At 37.2% G+C, this 18,026-nt stretch overlaps 2 protein-coding genes across 10 annotated transcripts in view; both read left to right on the plus strand.

Annotated features, from left to right (window-relative positions):
• mgarpa (mitochondria localized glutamic acid rich protein a) overlaps nucleotides 1-8,180 on the plus strand; it is a 15,678-nt gene extending 7,498 nt beyond the window's left edge. Inside the window, exons 4-8 of one of the 6 annotated variants that reach the window (XM_016232312.1) lie at nucleotides 1,141-1,158; nucleotides 4,011-4,334; nucleotides 6,105-7,181; nucleotides 7,418-7,468; nucleotides 7,762-8,180. In XM_016232312.1, the coding sequence (XP_016087798.1) occupies nucleotides 1,141-1,158; nucleotides 4,011-4,334; nucleotides 6,105-7,181; nucleotides 7,418-7,437 (1,439 nt within the window). In that variant the 3' untranslated portion in view covers nucleotides 7,438-7,468; nucleotides 7,762-8,180. The other 5 variants (XM_016232311.1, XM_016232313.1, XM_016232318.1 and 2 more) reach the window with 5 other exon arrangements.
• A 1,273-nt stretch (nucleotides 8,181-9,453) lies between these two features.
• Nucleotides 9,454-17,662, plus strand: LOC107550885 (ETS-related transcription factor Elf-2). Of its 4 annotated transcripts, none has more exons than XM_016232320.1 (9): nucleotides 9,454-9,766; nucleotides 10,776-10,922; nucleotides 11,033-11,228; nucleotides 12,892-12,984; nucleotides 13,552-13,662; nucleotides 15,260-15,343; nucleotides 15,423-15,615; nucleotides 15,709-15,996; nucleotides 16,312-17,662. In XM_016232320.1, the coding sequence occupies exons 2-9, from the start codon at nucleotides 10,848-10,850 to the stop codon at nucleotides 16,853-16,855; spliced, it is 1,584 nt and encodes a 527-aa protein (XP_016087806.1). In that variant the 5' UTR covers nucleotides 9,454-9,766; nucleotides 10,776-10,847; the 3' UTR covers nucleotides 16,856-17,662. The 4 variants fall into 4 exon arrangements, with proteins under 4 accessions (XP_016087806.1, XP_016087807.1, XP_016087808.1 ...); XM_016232321.1 differs by having other exon boundaries at nucleotides 15,263-15,343; XM_016232322.1 differs by lacking the exons at nucleotides 9,454-9,766; nucleotides 10,776-10,922; nucleotides 11,033-11,228 and adding an exon at nucleotides 11,989-12,069 and having other exon boundaries at nucleotides 16,312-17,659.
• The last annotated feature ends 364 nt before the right edge of the window (nucleotides 17,663-18,026 follow it).

The raw sequence follows: 18,026 nt of genomic DNA on the forward strand, positions 1-18,026 counted from the left end.
ATTTTTATTAATTTTTTGGGAAAGAAATTATAGAAATTAATACTTTTATTTAGCAAGGATGCTTAAAATTGATCAAAAGTGATGATAAAGGCATTTATAATGTTACAAAAGATTTCGAATTCAGATAAATAGTGTTCATATCGATATCGGAATTATATCGTATCGACCGAAATGAAGAAATATATCGTGATATCAATTTTGGCCATATCGTCCAGCCCTACCTATGGTCTGGTTAAACATCAGATTTTATTGCTGTAATTTAGTCAGTGTCACTTTTGGGATTCAGGTTTTCCTATGGCCTGTTAAAACTAGGATGCAAGAGCAGAAACCATTTACCTGGCTACAGGAAGTTGAATACTAGCATAGCTGTCTCAAGATGAAAGATATGGGCATAAGGTCATATACAGATAATCTTGTTGGACATATGCAATGAAAACAATGCTATTCACACAGCGCTGGTAGTAGTAACCCTGTGAATTTCATTCTCAGTGGCATCAGGAATGCTGATCTAAATTGTCAGCATATGTCTGTATCCAAAAATATGAGATCTAATAAATAAATAATACATTGCAGCCCTTCGAGTTGGGGTATGTGGAAGACATTTGGCACCCTCTCACAATAATGTTAGACAGCTGAAATTTTCCCTCTTAGTTCACCGTCACAGTCTTGCCAAATTCACTTCCACCACATTAAATAACTATCAAATCCAAGCATGTTCAACACTCCAGCATCTGAGCCAAACATTATTAAACTGCCTTATCTAAATGACAGCAGCATTAAAAAGCGCTCTCATTCAAGTATAATAAATAAGGGGATATTATGCGGTCTGATATGAGTGAGTGACTGTTGACAAAGTTTTATACAGCCGCTTCAGGGTTCATTGACATTTCAGATTACAATGTGCCATCATTTAATTTTTTTTGTTTGTTTGTTTTTCAAACATTATTAAACTGCCTTATCTAAATGACAGCAGCATTAAAAAGCGCTCTCATTCAAGTATAATAAATAAGGGGATATTATGCGGTCTGATATGAGTGAGTGACTGTTGACAAAGTTTTATACAGCCGCTTCAGGGTTCATTGACATTTCAGATTACAATGTGCCATCATTTAATTTTTTTTGTTTGTTTGTTTTTTTTAGGTGAGGAGAATGGCAATGGTGAGTTCATGTGTGATCTTTTTATGTCATAATTTCTCCATGATGTACCATAAATAACTTTATTATGATATTTAAATGGAAAAATTACAGTTTTGTCTTTTAAATGTTTGTGTAACACATCTGTTTGCCTCAAAACAAATGGGATCAATTTAGTGAAGTTTACTAAAACTAACTTGTGCTTTAACTTGCATGGTCTGAACTGCTGCATAAGTATTTTTGAGAGTTATTGCTGGAACTGTATTATAGCCTTGATTTCTGAAAGTCAAAGGTTAACTAAATGATGACGCCTCCTACTTTTCAGTCTCCTCCCCTTTAGTTGATCCTGATACCTTATTGGCTGCAAAACACCGGACAAATATTATATTCTTGGCACATAGGTTATGACCTGTTCTGATTAATATTTGCTATATGCCAAGTAGGATCAACTTAAGTTTTGCAAATATCCTGTAATGACACTACAGTGGGCAGATATTGGTAGAATGATGGCTAAACTGCAATGCCAAAGAGCCTAGATCTTCCACAGACTGAAGCCGAAAAGTAAGCTAAACAAGACTGATTTTGATTAAACAATGCATTTTTATGGCATTTTTTGTCTTTGTGTTATTTGCGCTACAGCATTCCTGAAGAGTGTGGTACTTACAATGCCAAGTTCATGGGTTCAATTCCTGGGGAAAGTATGATCTGATAAAATGGATACCTTGAATGCAATCACTTTGGATTAAGGCATCTGCCAAATGCATAAATGTATGATTGGATTAAAGAGTTGTTCTCATGTCACCCTTCTAACTCACCTAATCCCCTGATCCTATTTGTTGGAAAGCCTGTTAATCCAGAACTGGGTGGCTTTCTCTTTCACCTCTAGAATAAACTGTGTATATGATCCATCTGCACCCCTGTGCACTCCCATTTTCTCTCACAACACTTTTTCCCATCTTACTTACCTGTGCTCCTATTTTAATGATTAGAATTTTTTAACCGATGGGACCAGATTGTTTATACCCACTGTAGAATTGTTCGTGACACACAAGTTTTTAATACTAGAGGAAGATCCTCCAACATGTTTATTAGATTGTGCTGGTTTTAACTCATTGAGAATTTTTTTTTATTCAGTTAACTCTTTTGAAGAGATTTTTAACAGAGTTAAGCCAAATACAGTTTTGGAGTTTTTAGCAAAACTAAATGATAAAAACATGATATAATTCAGCTATAATATTTCTCGCCATGAAAATAGCCATAGAAGCTGGAATGGCGTTAAACACAAACAAGCAAACATTATACTGTGGTCTTTCAAATACCAAAACAGAATATTAAACAACAAACTCAAAGCTTCACCTATTCTTTTTCCTAACTTTCCTAATTGTCTCTTTGCTCTGACTCTTTCCAGAGTAAACCAATTCGGACAGTCTGGGCTGGTCACCTATAGTTTTCAGTCAGAACTTTTTGGATGATTCTCTTCTGAGCTAAAGTCGTTATGAGTCCTGCTTTTTCCATTGAACTGATGTTTTTCATTCCATTGATTTTTAAACTCTTATTTAAAATGTTAATTGTGGTGTAATACAGTAGAAATTGAAAGACTGCTTCCCTGTGAGTTAACTAATTAAATACACACACAACAAATCCCCTTTGGTTGTTATTCTGTGTTCTTGGAATTCACAGAGTTGCTGGTACTGCTAACTTTGAACAGATGGTAAGGCTCAGCCATCTTTGTATTCCCTCTCCTCACCTGTCCTCCCAGCCCCTTTCTTCCTGTTGTTTCTGTTCAGTTTCTCTTTTTACTCTCCCTCCTCATTCTTGGGTTTTGCATGCTGCCTGTAGTGATTGGGTTGTGTGTGATTTTGACAAAGCTAGATTTATATTCCCCGTTTAGCTATTTATTGGGTGTTCCAGGAGATTTGATAAGATGGATGTGTGTGAGACATTTTGAAAGGCATGGTGGCAAATGTAAACATTTGACTGTGTATATGGATGTTCTTAACTGCACTGATGTTCTTGGGTAACTAGCATAAATTAAATTCAGTTAAATGAATACTACCATAATATATTATACTTCAACTAAATAATTAAATTATCATTACTATTTATATAATAAAAATAATAATTTGATTAATAATTACTTTTCTTACATTTACTAAAATCATTATAAAGTATTATATAGTTTATTATATTATTATATATTATTTGCAGTTAGTTCTCAAAAGATTGTTAATTTATGAATATTAGGAAAGTAAAGTTATAGATATTGGTGATTATATTACCACCTTACAAAAACTGTCTAGGTATCATTACACTCCTGAATTAAAAGTAATATTTTGCAAGATCTATAATATTACTTCTCTGTATTTATAAATGAAAAATCTATAAAAATTGAATTTCACTCATTGAAAGTAATTACTTATGAAAAGTTACATTTGGATTTTTATGATTTTAGTAATGTAAGAGAATGTAATTGTAAAATGTAAATAAGAAAATTATAATAAATGGTAATAATTTGTATTTTATAAATAATAAATTATGGAAAAAAATCTCTAAATTGTAAAAACATCATGGCAGTATAGATTGATCTCAATTAAATTAATTTATGACAGGATAATTTGAATTACTGCAGTGTACTGGTTTCTTTTTTTTTTAGATTATTGCAAAATATGCTTTTCAAAAAAAATTTTTTTTCTTATTTTATAATCTTATAAAATAATCTTAGTCTTAAAATTGGTTTAATTTTCATTAGGCAAAATATAATTTCATATAATTTCAAACCAGTCATTTCTATGTGAGATTCAAAAGTGAGTATGAGTGTGCTAAAAATGAAAACGTAGCTTGATGCCTAATTGTTCTTTCTTCTGTTGTCTGTTTAGAAGAAGCTAGTGCAGAGGAAGGAGAGGTGGCAGAAACTGTAGAGAGCACAGCCGAGGAGGATGTTCCTGCTGAGGCAGCTGAGGTCTTGCTGGAAACAGACGAGGCCACCAGAGGGAAGGTGGGAACTCTTGAGACCGTTGTGGAAAAGGTTGCAGAGACTGCAGAGGTGGTTGCTGAGGTGGCGGGGGTTGTTCATGAAACCGCAGAGGAGGTGGCAGCGGTGGCAGACGAAGTGCAGAAGGTAGCAGAGGAAGTAGAAGCAGCAGCAGAGGCTGTCGTAACTCCTGTTATCCAAGCTGAAGAGCCGGCGTCAGAGAGCAACGGTATGCCACCAGCCCCCCAAGAGGAGGCAGTAGCAGAGGCTACTAGTACAGAGTCCTAAATGGCTCATGGGTACTCAAACACTCACCCCCCCACACACACACACACACAAGATACGGAAGACTCAAATGTCCTATACAGCAAAATGGTCACTGTCTCACTTTATCCAAACATGTTACCCTTACAATCAAAAAAGAACAAAACATGGTACTTGAACAAAATTAAGAGAGATTTTATTGCTCAAATACTGCAGGTCTTCCTAATTTTTCCTCTCTTGGAAGTATATTCTTTAGTCATAAACTGCAGTTTTAAGGTGCTCAGAGACACATTAACTAAATGACAGTGTATGTGATTAACTGTATAGTCTTCATTATACTGTACCTCTTTTTGCATCAATGTGTTATACAACAGGATTTGATGCTTGAATTGCAATAATGTCATCCCACTATATAGCGCACAGCTTATTGTGTATATTTTTATTCTATTCCTGGATTTTGCTGGAAATATTTGAAAATTATATAAATTATAAAACAATTTCAAGTATTAATAACTGTAGAAACCACTGTGAGAATCCAAAGTTGCTGCTTTTTGTTACATGTGACCATACATTCCAATGGACACACTTCAGACCATCTACTCCTGTTCTCCTTCTTACTCTTAGCTTCACTCTCAATCTTCTCACAAATCTCAGCCAACCTTCTGTCATTCTGTCAGCCTTCTATCCTGCCTTATCTGCTATTTGAGGCACAAAAAAACAAATGTACTGCTGTATGTAGTTATTTGTTGTTTTGTAATAACAGTAACAGTTCAGTCGAAAACGTGCTTCTCTGCCAGATATCACTTAGTTGGTACACGCCAGTTAAAATTGTGAAAACTGTGAGTGTTTTGCTCCCTAGCAACTTGGCCATATGTGTTTCTGTATTAGTTTTCCCTTTATATTCCTCTGTATGACTGAACTGACAAGGAACTCAGTAACCTACATAGAAGGTCATGTGTTGTGTGATTAATGAAACTGCTCATTTATTTGGAAATTGCAATCGTGTAATAAAAGTGGATAAGGGATTCAAAGCCAATTAATAAAATGAAATTGATAAATATCAAAAATATTCTGCGTATAATTTTTTTCTGAAAAGGTTCTGCTTTTACAAACTGAAATATAACATCTTTAACACAAGTTCATACTCCGTTTTAAAAGTAATGTTTTAAAATGCTGCATTTAGTGTAAAGGTCCTTGGTGTTGTACATTATAACCAATAATATCATCTCTACATAAAGAGTTGTTTTATTTCTTAACTTTTGCTGTAGTTATACTTGTGGTGTGCCCCTTTCTAAGTGATATTTGGCAGTAAAGCCTCTTAATGTATGTTCTGAATGATGGGAAACCCCTAAATGGCGCTGCATGCTGCGATCATGCATAATGATACTCGCTGAAAGTCTCTTACATTTTGTGAAATGCAAAGATAGACACCATAGATCATACCGGAATGCACTAAACTTTACTTAGGCTACTTAAGCTCTTTTCTTTCTTGTTAAAACTATCACTAATGTAGTGGGGATGAACCTGTGTACTCTACTTTTCGTAGTCTCATTTCTATCTTTCCTATTTTGTCTGTGTCTAGATTAATCTTTTGTTTTAAACTCCAGACACACACACCGAGAAATGACAATTTGAACTTAAAATTGACAGTTATAAAACCTTTGAATAAGTCATTTAATTCCTAATGTCTGTTTTTTTGTGTGTAATTATTGGGTGGCTTGATTATGTCTTGTAGGGTTGGTTAGCACACCAGCAGCAGAAACAGTAAAGCTGGCTGCTGCCTCCGTGATCGAGGCTGTTCCTGTGGAGTCTGAATCTGTGGAAGATGTGTCAGTTGAAGCTCTACCAGAGATGCCCACTGAGGTTCCTACAACAGATCATTTGGAAAATGTACCAGTAACAGAGATGACACCTGTTGCTCCAGTGATGGAGGAGGAACCAGCTTCTCTAGTAGCAGAAGAAGTAGCAGAGGCACCAGATGCCACTGTAATAGAAGAGCCTCCTGTAGCAGAGCAATTGTCCGTTCCTCCAGTGACGGAAGTAATATCAGTTTCCCCTGTTGTAGATGAGCCTGTTGCCACAGTGGTAGAAGAGTCTCCAGTAGCAGAGGAGACACCAGTTGATTCAGCAGCAGAAGTATTTGTTGCTCCAGTGAATGAAGCAGCACCAGTTTCCCCAGTGGTAGAAGTGGCTCCAGTTGTAAAGGAGACACCAGTTGATTCTCCAGTATCCTCAGAAGAAGCATCTGATGTCCCTGTGATAGAAGAGGAAGTTTTAGTTGCCCCAGTGACAGAAGAGACATCTATTGCCCCAGCAGCAGAGGAGGTATCAGTTGCCCCAGTGATAGAAGAGATGCCTGTTGCCCCTGTGCCAGAAGAGGCAGCCGTTTCCTTTGTAACTGAAGACGCACCTGTTGTAGCAACTGAAGAACTTGAGGAAACACTTGCAGCCAAAGTAGCAGAAGAGGATATTTCAGTGGTTGAGGAAGTGAAGGCAGAAGAGGTGATTGCAGAAAGTGCAGTTGTGGAGGCTCCAGTAAGTATAGTCGAGGAACAAGCAGCAAGTCCAGTTGTGGAAGTTACAGAAAGTGTTGTTGAAACAGATGTTGCAAGCATAGTGGTCACTGAGGAAGTTGCTCCAGCTGAAACGTCAAGTGCACCTTTGGAAGAGCCCAAACGACACTACATACTGGTTGTCTTGGAGGGAGCTCCCAAAACAGAAAAGAAGCCAATGGTGCTCGGTGTATCACCCGTGACTGGCAAGATCATCCCAGCCCCTGATGATGGTGAAGAGCCATCGGGACAGGTAACAGGTAATCTGGTTTAACAATGCACTGCTGGTTAACTAGTTAAGAACATAATGATGGGAGAAAAAATGTGGATTAACAGAATCATTGCTTGACAAATACTTGAAATTAGATTAATACTGAATTAGCTAGAAGATGGTAAGATAAATTAAGACAAAGGCGTGTGTATTCTGATGTAAATTCTTGACATACTTTGACATTATTTTTATTATATAAATGTTACTTTTTAATATTTTTCCTAGGGCAAGCACCATATGCTTAAAGTGCAGATGTATTAATACCAACTAAAAAAGGTAAAAAATCATGTTTTCTATGTTAATTTGTGTTTTAATAATATAATACATAATATATTTTCTAATAATAGTAATTGAAATTTGATATTTGTATCAAATGTAATGTTTGGAAATGTAAACATCTCTATTATAGTCTATTATATAATACTTCTATTTTTTTTATATATTAAAATAGAAACTTTATTGAGCACAAGAGACTTCTTTAAAAACATTAACCAATCTTACCGATCCAAACCTTTAAAAGTTAGTGTATATTGACATGATATTTTCATTCTTGTTTTGCATTTTCTCAGTTGGGAGCAGTCAGATGTCATGGGATAGTAAACCGGTTCCCTGATAAACAATTAGTGATGTGCCTTCCCCATTTCCTTGAGCCCCTGGATTTCAGTAATCCTTACACTGGGCCCAATATGCAGTTTCCTTCCGACTCAGCTCAAAATAATACTCTATTTCCACTGCTCTCCACTGGAGAGTGGTTACTTCATGTGAACATTCACTTCACTCTGATGTGAGACAAAAGTTTCTTGAAAATTATAATGTGCATGAAAAGCTGTGACCTATATTTATAGCCTTTTTAAATGGAACTCCACTCTTTTTGACTCAACTGCACATTGGAGCCTATACTATAGTGAACCCTACCTCAAACATCACATTATAGGACATGTCTTGGAATTGGCATGTCAATAGTTGCAACCAGCAGGGCTACAAATTTGCCACAAACACTGTCATACCTGCATGCTGGCCATCAGTTTTCTGGTTCTCCTCTGTCTTCAATCTATTTTTCATTTGCATTATTTATGAATTAGCACTATTATTATTTTTTGTACCTCTCTACCTCAGCTTGAAAAGACAGTGTTCTCCTTTTTCTAGTAACCAGTATTATAGTAACCAGCTGGCATTACCAATGGGACATGACTTGGTCAAAAAACAGCCGACAAACCGATTACCTTTACCAATATAGTCAATACAACAACAATAAGCCATGTTACAAGTCACATTCCAGTATTCATTTCTAAAGCGAGTCTCTACAGTGTTATCCAAAAGGCAGACCCCACTGCTATACTCCTTTGCCTTTGTTTTGCTGTTCTCTCTTCTCTTGTGATTATACAAATTGTTTCGCAAAAATACATAAATAAAGTCCTTTGCTTGATGTGGCAAAAACAAGGTTACGCTAACGTTACACTCTCACTGATACTACAGTTTTGATGCTCATATGATTTGAGATTTTAAACTGGTAGACGGGCATATGTGGATCCACAAAGGAAAAAATAATAATAATAATAAAAAAAGACCTAACAATTTTGTCACTTATTTCCTTCATATTTCAAAAGGGACCTTATAAGTGTTATAAGTAAGATTGCATCTACATAATGTGAATGTGAGGGAATAATGGGAAGTATGGTTCAGTAGAAATGGTGTTTTCACGGGTTCTTTTCTGTTTTTGTTTTAAGGGTTAGGAATTTAATACACATTCATGTGCTCTTATGAGGCTTCTCTTTCACTGTAGGCCCTTACTAGGGTTTTTTTAAACTGTGAATGTATGTCAAAGAAAAATAAAGAGTTAAAACATATTTTTGTGTGATTGTTTCATTATCAGGCGCTTCAGTGCAGATTTCTCTGTTAATAAGCTGCAATATTAGATTTGGGAATGACCTTATTTTGGTGATTTCAGGAGAAGCATTTTCAGGAAATTATTAGTAATAGAGATTTGTCTGAGGTTACGACTGTACAGATTGCGATTTCAATTATATTATTGTATATTTGAAATATATCGAGGTGATGTACTACATTGTGTATATTAACTTATATCTGCCTGCTACCTCCCCCGGAAACATTTGCTAATTTAAATATATTATTATGATATTATTTATTGTGATAGTATTAAACATAGTTTATTTATGTCATGATCTCTATCCCATTTTTTTTTGTTTATTGTGTTTTTAAATTGAGCTTGTTGAAATGTTAGCGCGCGCACCTGACAAGGGTGTATGTTACGTCAGTTACGGTTGCTGCGCAGTTCGTCAGTCAGATCCTGCAACGGGAGGCCCGAGACCAGCTACGCAAAACATTAGCTACTGCACCAACGCAGCCTGTCAAAACTCATATCTTTTTATATTTTACATTGACCAAATAGACATCTGTCTATCGCATGCATGCGTGCTCTTTATCAGCGTGCAGTTCGCGCAAGTTGACCCGCTTTAACATCAGTCTCATTAGCATGGTTAGCATGCTAACCTTATGACAGAGTGCACTCGAGTGTCTTGAGGTGCACCAAACGACAAGAAATCATCACAAACGGTGAGAAATATCAGATATTTCTATGTATACATACATAAGAGGTTAAAGTTAATTCATTTAGCCATCATTAGAAAGATGGCGGTTTGTTTTTAGCGCGGCTGTTTAAGTTATACCTCAAGCGTTTGTTTACCGAACTAATGATTCGTGGGTGTTTTTTTTCTATACAATTTCATTTGTTTTCTGTTCACTGTTAATATTTCAAATTTGGCCACTCCTTGTTAAAAAAAATCAGTTGATACAATATGTCATCGCATGAGAATGGAGGCGCTATTTGTATGTCAGTAATATAACAGACCCCTAGTCAGGGTCTAGTATCGGTGTTTACATTTTGTTATGCTTGATGGAAAACCGTGATAAAGGGCAACACAGTAGAGGAAATTAAAAGCAAAGATGGGGCATGAAATGGGCACAACCCTTAGGGGTTTTTCTTTTGAGAAAAAACCCCCCTGACCCATTTGAGTGTGTAAATTGATACTGTTCAATAAAAAAAAAAAAAAGGTCTAGTATCAGTGTTTACATTTTGTTATGCTTGATGGAAAACCGTGATAAAGGGCAACACAGTAGAGGAAATTAAAAGCAAAGATGGGGCATGAAATGGGCACAACCCTTAGGGGTTTTTCTTTTGAGAAAAAACCCCCTGAAACCGTGAATATGGTTGGGCTAAGATCACTTTTGCCAGCAGGATACAGGCCTCTTCCGTTTTCTTGTTTTGTTTCTGCGTGTGTGTGCATTTGTTTGCCTGAAGGTCTGCTTGTGCTCTTTATTAATATTAGATTATTTCCATGCCAACTGAAAAGACATCAGATGATATCCGTACCCTGTTGACCGAAGTAGTCACAAGATTTAGTACAAATGCCTTTGGGAGATTTTAATTCTTAAATAGTTTAATTAATTTACAATGATTTGTCTGAACAGTATGTTGAGGGGTATGGTTTAAAGATATTGATATTTTACACACAGTGCACAGTTTTCCACACTGCATTTACCAATGACTGTTTTTATTTCTCAGGCTGTGAGGTCACTCAAGGTCATCAGCAGGGGCGCAGTGGATAAGTGCGGTTCTGACACAGAGGAATGAGTCATGACCTCTGTGGTGATTGTAGATGGTGGAGGGAATATATTGGAGTATGTCGCTGGAGATGAGGAAGCTCAGCAGGTGAAGTCCGCATTTGTACAAAATACACCCTCTCATATTACAATGGCAGCTTAACTAAAATCTACATTAAAAACATTTTAAGGAAACTCAAAGTGTTTGTTTTTTCCCAGGAGATTTGTCCTGATGGGGTGGAGGCTGACGGAGAGAAGGCCTGCCCTGCAGTGATAGTGGAGCAGGTGAATAGTGCTGATGTGGAGCAGTGTTATGCTGCTCAGGTGTTAGTCTATGATGATCAGAATACCTACCTGGTGCAGGATGTGGCTGAGGAACAGGTTGTGGAGACTGAGTTGCAAGAGATGGCAACAGGTAAGCAGTGATTCTCACAGTTGTTAGAGGGCTGTATTTCCATGCAAGGAAAATGCTGTATTATGCGTTTGCTTGAGCGAGCAATCAGTGAGGTAGTCAAGTTGTAGCACTTGTTTTTTGACTGCATTGACTTGTTTGAATTACCATGTTTACCACTAAACATGATGGTGATTTTAGAGTCTTTTCCAAATATGCCCTGTATTTTTTTTTAGAGGGCTTAATTTTCTTTTAAGAGCAGAAACAGCTAAACAGGGACATCTTGTGGCGTTTTTGTGGAAGATACACATTAGAAAAACAAAGCTTCTTGACAGTATAATTTGTGTAGGATTAGTACACTTGAAAAACATGGAAAAGGGTAAATAGGTTATGCAAACTTTAATCTGGATGGAAACGATGGTTTTGTATTATTTTTGTTCTGTATTTTGTTTGTCTTGTTTTGTTTTGTTCTCTGTGCTCAAACATGCGAAATACAACATTGACTGCTCAGAATTCTATTTACCTTTTAAAAACGCAGAAGGGAAGCTTATGTATAGTTGCATTGTCGTCTTTGTAACTGAAGCCTGAGAGATATTGGTAATTATTTGTATAATTTTAGAGGTTATTGATCGTTTTTATACAGCATGCTGCTGGTTGACTACTCAGTTTCACAATGATATCTAAACACCAGTTCGATTTACTCAAAGATAGTAAACAATAAAAAAATACATCACTCATCACATAAGTGTGTCACGTGATTTGAGGTAACGCGCACTGGGCTCCTGTTGAAGTGAAGGATGCAAAAGAAGCGTTTGACAACCAGGAAGTGAAGAGCAGCTGTCGTCAACCCGTGCGCCAAGTTTAAGTAATACTAAGTAATTTCTTGCTCTTTTGTTTTAGCGACAATTTTATTCTGTGTTTTTAGAGTAGTGTGTGCCATCGGTGTTGTGTATATTCAAAAATGTTCGTTTACAGTCAGTTGGAGTTATTTGTTCTTAGCGGATTGATGCTGATTGTTGGAACCAGGAAGTGTGTTTGTTTTCTTTTTGCGTCTTAGCCACGCTGTCTGTTAAAGTGTTTATAACAGGGTTTACGTCTTAACAGGGGTTTGCGGTAGAGCTTGAGGGTTCAAATGTTTTGTAGCCGCCGTTTAATTTTTGTTGGCTTTGATTGTTTGTTTAAATCAGCTAACGGTTCTGCTTTTTACTGATGTCTTTTCACAAAGACAACAATTAACAAATTTGTTGCGGTCTATTTTGAAGGATAACGGGTGCGGGTTTGCTTTTTTTACATTAAAAGCGTCATGTAAGAAATCTGAATTGGTTAGCTTTTGGTTTTATGAGACTAAGTCGAGATTGATGCAAAAAGCGTTGTAAACGTTTGGTTTTATAAACAAGTAACGTTGCGATTTATTGTATTTGATACAGAGAACTATTCAAGCACTTTCGCTGGGTGCAGTATATCAAATATATTATTAAAAATACGCTTTTCGTTTTCGAAGTTTAGGGCGGAAGTAAACTTATAGACGTTATAGGTCGTTGAGTGACAGGACGCCTGGCCAATGAGCGCTTAGCATTGTTTTGTAAGATGCAGTGTAGCCAATGAACATCGAAATAGGAAAACAAATTTGTTTGCTTGTTTTTATTGTGCAAGAAAAAAAAAAAATTCTCCCCTCTCTCTCTCTTAGTGGAGGTCTCTGTGCATGATAAAACTGTTGAAGCAGCTGAAGCTCTGCTGCACATGGATTCACCGGCCAGCTTGCAGGGCGATCGCAGCACAGGTGAGCTTTACATCTACACATGCACTGCATGCTGTAATACAGTAGGGTGACCATACGTGCCATTTTCCCAGGACGCGTCCTGGCCAGGATTTCTATATTGCCTAAAATATCTAGGTTTTGGCTTTGTTTGCATGTGTACATCGGTGTATGACATCAAAATACCATACAGATGGTTCCTTACGCTTTCAAAATGCTCTCGAGGTACTTTGATGTCAAACACTGATGTGAGCCACGCTGCTTTTAAGTCGAACACACATCCTATGTACGTGTAATTGCATCGCTTTGTCCGTAGATCCCACCTTCTCACACACACCATGATTGGTCCATTTTGTACAATGCCTGCATGTTATTGGTCAAACTACTTTTCGATCATTACCTTCAGCAAGCATGGAAACAGGAAAACAAAGCCAAGCCAAAACAAATCCTGGCAAGGACGCGTCCTGGGAAAATGGCATGTATGGTCACCCTATAATACAGGCTAACCTAACCTAACAAATTACTACTACTTACTCAGTATATCACATTTGTGTGAAGAGTAAAAATAACAATAGATCTCAATCTCTGCAGAGGAGCTTTTTTCTGAGGTGGAGGTTGAAGTGAGAACAGAGGATATGGGACCCGTTGCCAAGGATATTGTTGTCCTGCAGGAGACCGATTTACTGAAGAAGAAAAAAAGAGGTGAACCACGCTTTTCCCAATACCATGAACTACAGATATGTTTGGAAATAAATGCATGATTATTGCTTCATATATACTTATATATATATATTAGGGCTGTGTATCACCAGCAAAGTCACGATACAGAGGCCACGATACGTATCACGATACAGGACTGCACTGAATTTCACCTCAGCAGAATTTAGAAAAACAGCTGTTTATTAAACACTGCTTACTATAGTGCCATTTCTAACTATTGGCAGAGCAGGCAGCTGACCTCTGCATTATGAAGGGCCTCCATAACGGTACCACAGTACAATATAGGTAATGGCATATGTTTCATGTTTACATTGTGCACTCCCCACCAGGTACAATATTCTGATTGTTTGCATCTTGTTTTTAAGCCCATAAATAATAATGTACACCTTCTAATAAATTTATATTGTAGTGTACTCATACTAATATATAAAAAAACACAACTTACATTGCTGGTAGGTTATCATTGCACAAATGAACACACTCTCTACGATTAAAAAAAATTAGAAGAGTTCTAAACTAACGCGCTGTCTTCACTGTATCTAACGCACACACGCTCAAGGCTGATTTACTCGAGGCGTCCGCAAGTTCGTTTGGGTGCGCGCGGCAGGACTTTCTGTGCAGCTCCGCTTCCGAAGATGCACGAGTTCAAAGCGACTCTAGCTGACTGTGCCAGCATTTGTGTGAAACAAGCAGTTTGATGTTAAGTTCAGTCACACACACACAGATCACGTTGCGGCCGCACTCAGACATTCAGGAACAAACTTTAGCGCTGCCCCGCAGTTTTATCAACTAAATAGCTTAATCGCTCAAGTAACACACTTAGCAGATATTTCTGTATTGTGCAAGTGTAAAGCTCTGTTTTGGGGATTACGTCTCTTTATATCAGGCAACCCAGTTGTGTTCCTCTGCAGCCAGATTAAACCTTGTTATAGCCTATATATGCTCCATTCATTCTTCTTTAGAAACCTCGCACTTTTCTACTCTATTTTAAACGTTGTAAAATTGTAAACAAATTAAGCGCAGTCTGCTGCACACGTGCCACAATATCGATACAGGCCAGCTGTATCGATACTCGTATCGTCAAATCTCTGTAACGATACATACATATTTTAAACACAGCACTAATATGTACATTAACTAACAGTCACCACTGATAAGCTACGACTAAATATTGTAGAAACTTAATTTGCTGTAAAGTTGCTTTGCAACGATTTGTATCGTGAAAAGCGCTATTCAAATAAACTTGAATTGAATTTATCAAATACATTACTAATTGAAATACATATGTGACAATCATCTCAATCTGCTGCTTTGCCCTTTTGAGATTTTAATATTTGTCTTATTGTATAAGAATAAAAGTGCTGTATTTTCGTCATATAGATATTTTTAACACAGCAATAATATATATATATATATATATATATATATATATATATATATTAGTACATTGCATTTACTTAAGTGTGCTTTCAGCTCAGTTCCTTAATTACGTTAACTAAGTGCAAAAGTCAACTTAGCATAGTTGAAAACTGTGTAATTTTTTGGAAGAGATTCATTTGTTTGCTGTGGGCTTCCCCAGCAGGACGAAAACCCAGAACTCCACGGAGTTTCTGTGATGGTTCTCTGGATATGGTCTATAAGAGGAAATCAAAAGACAGCAAGGGTGAGCATTTCTGTTTGTTTATTTGTGCAAGAGATTTTTTTTTTTCTGGTGCCACAACTTCTAAGTCTGACTCTAACAGGCTCAACTACTTACCTGTGGGAGTTCCTACTGGACCTTCTGCAGGACAAGGAAACCTGTCCAAAGTACATTAAGTGGACTCAGAAAGAGAAGGGCATATTCAAGCTTGTGGACTCCAAAGCGGTGTCTAAATTATGGGGCAGACATAAGAATAAACCTGACATGAACTATGAGACAATGGGGAGAGCACTCAGGTAATGTTTTATCTTTAGCTTTAAGGTTGTTTTTTTGTTCACTAAAAAATGTGCTAGCAGTCTTAATTGATCTTTTTTATTTATTTTTTGTAGGTATTACTATCAGCGGGGCATTTTATCAAAAGTGGAAGGCCAAAGACTTGTGTATCAGTTTAAGGAGATGCCCAAAGACATTGTTTTCATAGATGATGACAATATGGACGACAGCATTGACGAAGGAAAAAGAGAAAGCCCAGCTGCATCCAATCGCAGCAATTCAAAAGGCAAAGGGACTCCAGTCTCTCCCTCTACTGCTGTACCTAAAATCATCAATCTAATCTCAGGACAAGATGCCTTTATGACTGTGCAACAGTCGCCAGACAACATGGCGACAGCCCCCGGGTATGTATTCTATGATGTGGAAAATGAAAAAAAAAAAAAAATTCAATGGAATCCAGAAAACAAAATCTCTAAATACATAAGAATATATATATATATAATTTTTAATTTATTATTATTTTTTTAATTCCCATGTATTTAATGTGTTTTTGTTTTATATATATATTTATTTATTTATTTAATATATAAATAAAACAAAAACACAGAATTTGGAAAGAAATAAAACAGAATTTGGGGTGGGGAAATGTATTTCATATGTGGTCAATATTTTACATCTTAAAATCGCACCCATCACAATGCTTTTTTTGTTGTTTCCAGGACAGTGAGGCTTGCCATGCAGGTTCCTGTACTCATGACAACACGGGGTCAGAAAATCTCCACAGTAACTGTCAACTCTCCCACCGGCCGCTCGCCGATCCTCCCTGCGCCCAACTCAGTCGCTGGGGGTAACAGCGCAGGCAAAGTGGTTCTCCAGGCCATGCCAACGCTAGTGCCTGCTCAGGGCCAAAGCGGTGAGAGGATCACCTTGCAGCTCATCACCCTTCCCACCATGCCTGGCAAACCTGGCACTCCCATCACTCTGAGTACACTCTCCCCCGTCACCGTGTCTACCAGCAATGCCCAAGTCCTGAAGCTCGCCGTCCCCTCCAACATCTCCACGACCGCCTCCACAGCTCCTGTAACTGTGGTGACCTCGCAGCCAGGAGTGACTGTGGTGCCGAACGCACAGCCAGCGATGTCTTTACAGGATGTGACTATTATTAAGGTTGAAACTCCTGAGGTTTCCGTGGATCATACCGTTAACATGGCTGTGGAGAACACACCGAGCACAGAGATGAACCCCATGACCACACTGAGCTGAGCAAACTTCAAATATCACTGCATTCATTCACAGGAACCGACATCAATGCTTGTGACACAGATGCAAATAAAACAAGTGATGTGAAGAGTGGCTGTCTCTTATTTGAAACGGATGAAACCAGCACTACAGCTCAGACGCTTGTTCACGCCCAACAATATAACCACCGTGTGTAGCCTAAGCCTGGGTTAGACTTTTCTTTCTTTTATTACTTAAATGTATCTATTCAAATAACGCTTTGTTATAGCATACCATCTGTGCTGTGATGCTGTAGGAACGAACCTCACTTGGTGCTAAAGACTGAGAGGAAGTCACATGGGTGAAGAGAAACAGCCAAGATTTTGATCACCTGGTAATTTGGAGCATAAAATAATCTGTGCATAGACATACAATTGCGGTAGTTAATGATAATAAAACAAACAGCCTTAGGTCAGCTTTTTCCTCCTAGATCATTACTAAAAGTAACTGATTGTGCTTTGTGTAAATATGAGACTTTTTTTTGTTGTTGCTATTTTGTACCAAGAAGTGTTTTTTTTTTTTACAGTTCAAAGGAAACTGTTTTCTGAAGGACATTCAGATGTTTTTTTCTGTCATTTCAGACTTTTTAAATAATTTTCTTTCTGTGCATCTATCACTGTTTTCTGTATCATGCATTCACTGCTTTGTATTTTGCAGATCATTTTTTTCACATGTACAAAAAAGGGAAAGAATGTCTGATACAGTATATTGAATATTCAATATATGAAGCATATATTTTGTTGTATTCTTACCCTAAAGTTGTATCCAAGTAGATTTAAATATAGAGAATTATGCAAACAACTGGTTCTTTTTTTTTTGTGGATAGAAATGACTCTTTAAATGTGAACTTAAAGATCTTTATCCGTTCATTACTAAATGACACATGGGAAAATCATGGAGTGTAGGAAACCAGTCTTCATGGCGTGAATTTCAGTTCAATTTCTGTCCATTATTAAATCAAACACAGCCCGAAGAATCTGTACATTCATGCACTCAAACGTTCCCTATACAGTTTGATATTAGATGTTATACTGTAGAGACTTTATTAGTCTCTGTGGAATGTACTAGGATTACTGGAGAGCTTTACTGTGTTGGTAACTTTAAACTAAGCCTTAAATCCGTATTTTTGCTAATTGCTCAGAGAGATTGGGACCAG

Source organism: Sinocyclocheilus grahami, unplaced genomic scaffold, assembly GCF_001515645.1.
Source record: "Sinocyclocheilus grahami isolate Dianchi unplaced genomic scaffold, SAMN03320097.WGS_v1.1 scaffold409.1, whole genome shotgun sequence".
Taxonomy (NCBI): Eukaryota; Metazoa; Chordata; class Actinopteri; order Cypriniformes; family Cyprinidae; genus Sinocyclocheilus; species Sinocyclocheilus grahami.